Source organism: Temnothorax curvispinosus, unplaced genomic scaffold (assembly GCF_003070985.1).
Source record: "Temnothorax curvispinosus isolate PA1 unplaced genomic scaffold, ASM307098v1 QBEX01016800.1, whole genome shotgun sequence".
In the NCBI taxonomy this organism is placed as follows: domain Eukaryota; kingdom Metazoa; phylum Arthropoda; class Insecta; order Hymenoptera; family Formicidae; genus Temnothorax; species Temnothorax curvispinosus.
The window spans coordinates 415,246-418,378 of NW_020226580.1; the positions used below are offsets into that span (position 1 = coordinate 415,246).

A 3,133-nucleotide genomic window follows, 5' to 3' on the forward strand; every position below is an offset into this window, starting at 1 on the left:
AACGCAGTCTTATTGATCCGAGAGGAGAAGCGAAATAACGGACAAACGATACGGTGCACAGTTTGCTGCGATTACTCCGGCTCGTGCCTATTTGTTTTCCATAGCAGTGCGGTAGATATCGAGCCGGTGGCAGTGCAGAAACAATTTCGCGCGGCGCGCGAGTGACGGCTGAAATATATCGCGAGGAATGTCATCTATCGTATATCATACCTCGGGTATGAGTAATATTCACGGAAAACTCGAGTTCTTACGAGCGACATTCATCGCCCTTCGAAAACGTGCCGACAAGAATTTTTTCTCGTCCCTGGATGACGGATGATGGGCCCCGTCGGCATAATTAACGATATTCGATCAAGCGAGTCTGGCTTAAACCTATGTCGACTTTTAAAGACTTGAAATGTATATATTTGCAGAGTCTGAAAAATTTTATCTTAGAAATAATTTCTAGTTTTTTCAATATGTCTTGCCACAAAACTATTGCTCCAGATTGTGAATGTTAGTTCAATTTAAATGGCGTTTAATTGATTTTGCGTCTCTTGTCTAGATATTTCGGAGGAGATAGAAAGAGAAAGAGAGAGAGAGTTAGTTAAATCTTAATTAATTTTAATTAACGTTTAGGAGAAATGACCTTACAGGTAGCATAAAGTTTTCCGACCCTTTAGAGATTAAATGAAGTCGAGTGACAGATCGTGTTATGTGAGAACGAATTGAATCCACTTGTGCTTTAAGTCGCATTTGTCCAACGCAAGAAGATAAGCCTCGATAAGCTATCAACAACTCTGAGTATCGCGCTGACCAAGCTTCCCCCAAATCAAATCAAAGCCCTCCCGCTATCGCTACGTGATGGCGAATTATCGTTCACGAGTATCGCCCTCGAAACTTTCGCGGCACTGTGTTCTAATCCGACGAATCTCGTCACGCAACCTCACCAAGTGTGTCACCGGCTGCTTGTCGACCTAGTCTTAAAGCAACTTCTGTCAGGAAAAGCCCTAGATTGAGACTTCCTGGAAGCTCTCAAACTTCCGAATCAAAATCCGGTAATCAAAACAACGTTGGAAATGATATAATTTCGATGAGGACAATTTTCGACGATATAGATACGCGAGAAAAAACGAATCTCACGTTGATCGTGGCATTTTTATCATCACGGATGAATATATAGATGTCAATTCCGCGTGTCGACAGCATCGAGATATTAACTCACATCAATTTCAAACCTTTACGATAGCATTGCAAATCTGAAAATGTTAGGCATTCATTTCTGCTCGCATCCAGGATCTCAATGCCGGTGAAAAAAGAGGGAAGACTCCTCACTCACCGGTCATCGTAGACGAAACCCGCTTGCAGGGTGTTGCAGTAGAGTGCCGTCGCGACGAGGGCGCAGGCTACGGCGAGGATATCCATGTCACATCGTGCCGAGGAGGCTGGCGGCGACAGCGACGTCGACGGCGGCGGCCTCTTAACTTGTTGCACGTCCGCGGGCCTTCCTCCTGCACCACCGCCGCCACCACCAGCAGCACCAGCACCACCGCCACCTCCTCTACCTCCGCCTGCTCCTCTCCCGCCGCCCCTACGTCTCCGCCTGACGCCGCCGGTTCTTCGCGCGACGGCCGAGACGTCCGCCGGACGATCGAACGACCGCCGATCTGACGTCGCCTGCCCGGATGACGGGTCCCGCGCGGGATGAATGTCGGTGACGCGTCCCCAGATACGATCCAGCAACGAAGCGGCTCCCAGCGCCGAACCCGGGTTCCCGATCTCTCCCGGCGCGACCGCTTCACTTCGGGGTCTCACATCGAGGTCGTTCACGAGAAACGTCGCGAATCCAGAGGACGTCACGAAGTCAAAGACAGCTTGATTCCCGAGAATGACTTGACGATCGAGGGAAGGAAGATCACGCAGTCTGTCTGAAATAGCGCGATTGAGACTTCGAGAGTAATTATTCGTCCACGCGATGATGATGAATATCTCGAGAAATCGCTCGTCGCAATCGGCGCTTTCTTTCCGCCGACGGCGACGTCGCTTGTGCCAGATGCCGTTCGATCATTAACTGACGCACGTTACTCCGAACTTCATTCTTCGCTCCGAGATCAAGAATCGCGTCGAAAGGAAGACTTCAGAAAGGAAGTCCTTGCCGTGAGACGAAACGGCGTTGTCGATCCGACGTTGCGTTCGTCGTCTCTTCCTTATCGATCAAGAGACAAGGAATTCGTGTTTTTACAAATGTTCTGCGTCGATCCAACAACCAACGAAACTCGAGAAGGATACGTCGCTCTTTGGCGAAATTCGAGAACAACGCGCTCGATCGCAGTTTGATTGGAGTCGGACAACGACGGTTGTACTCGCGATGGGTAACGCTGTTGACGTGGGTCACACTAACAGCGGCGACGACGGCGACGACGACGACGACGACGACTACAGCGAGATGTTCCCGGCGCGATCGGCACGCGGCGCGATGCATGTTCCGGATGCGGAACGCCAACTGTCGCGCGCCCCCCGAGGACGAGAGCTTTATACGCGGGAGACGGGCATCGATCGGACAGGCGCTTGCGCTCGCCCGCTCTCCTGGTCCTCCTTCTCCACCTCCGCCTCATCCTCCACGTCCTCCTCATCCCCCCGTCGCCATTGCTGCCTCCCGACCCTCCTTCGCCTCCTCCTCTGTTCTCATCCTCCCTCGCGCAACGCATCCGCGACCGCTCGCAACGACCACGACCGCGACCGCGGCCAACGGACCGGATTAACCGCAACCCTGGGGACAATGCTGACCGATGGACGTCCTTTTAGAAAATGACACACCGTAAGGGCCGCACCGCACCGTACGGTACCACGGCGCAGAATGCACGTGGTGGCATGTGGCGGTGTACCGAGAGGATCCGGCGAATTCGAGTACGAATTCGGACTTCAGACATTTTGCGCCGGGCAGACGGACCGTGAGGGAATTGTGTCCGTTCTCCATTTTCCGCGGGATCGTCAACGGAGAAAACGGAGTTCGTGTGGTCGAGGAAACGTTTAGCTTGGGAACGTAGCCGGGTGCATCCGACGGCGATTGTCGTCTCCCACCCAAGTGGCGATTAAGCCCTCCATGATACCGCGAGGAACAGTCGCGGAACAATGGCAATGTCATCGTAGGGCA

The 3,133-nt window shown here is 52.5% G+C and overlaps 1 protein-coding gene across 1 annotated transcript in view; it reads right to left on the reverse strand.

Annotated features, from left to right (window-relative positions):
* Positions 1 to 2,468, reverse strand: part of LOC112467024 (transmembrane and TPR repeat-containing protein CG4341) — a 128,897-nt gene extending 126,429 nt beyond the window's left edge. Inside the window, exon 1 of the mRNA XM_025035456.1 lies at positions 1,319 to 2,468. Coding sequence (XP_024891224.1) covers positions 1,319 to 1,404 — 86 coding nt within the window. The 5' untranslated portion in view covers positions 1,405 to 2,468. The remainder of the gene's footprint in view (positions 1 to 1,318) is intronic.
* Positions 2,469 to 3,133: the final 665 nt, after the last annotated feature.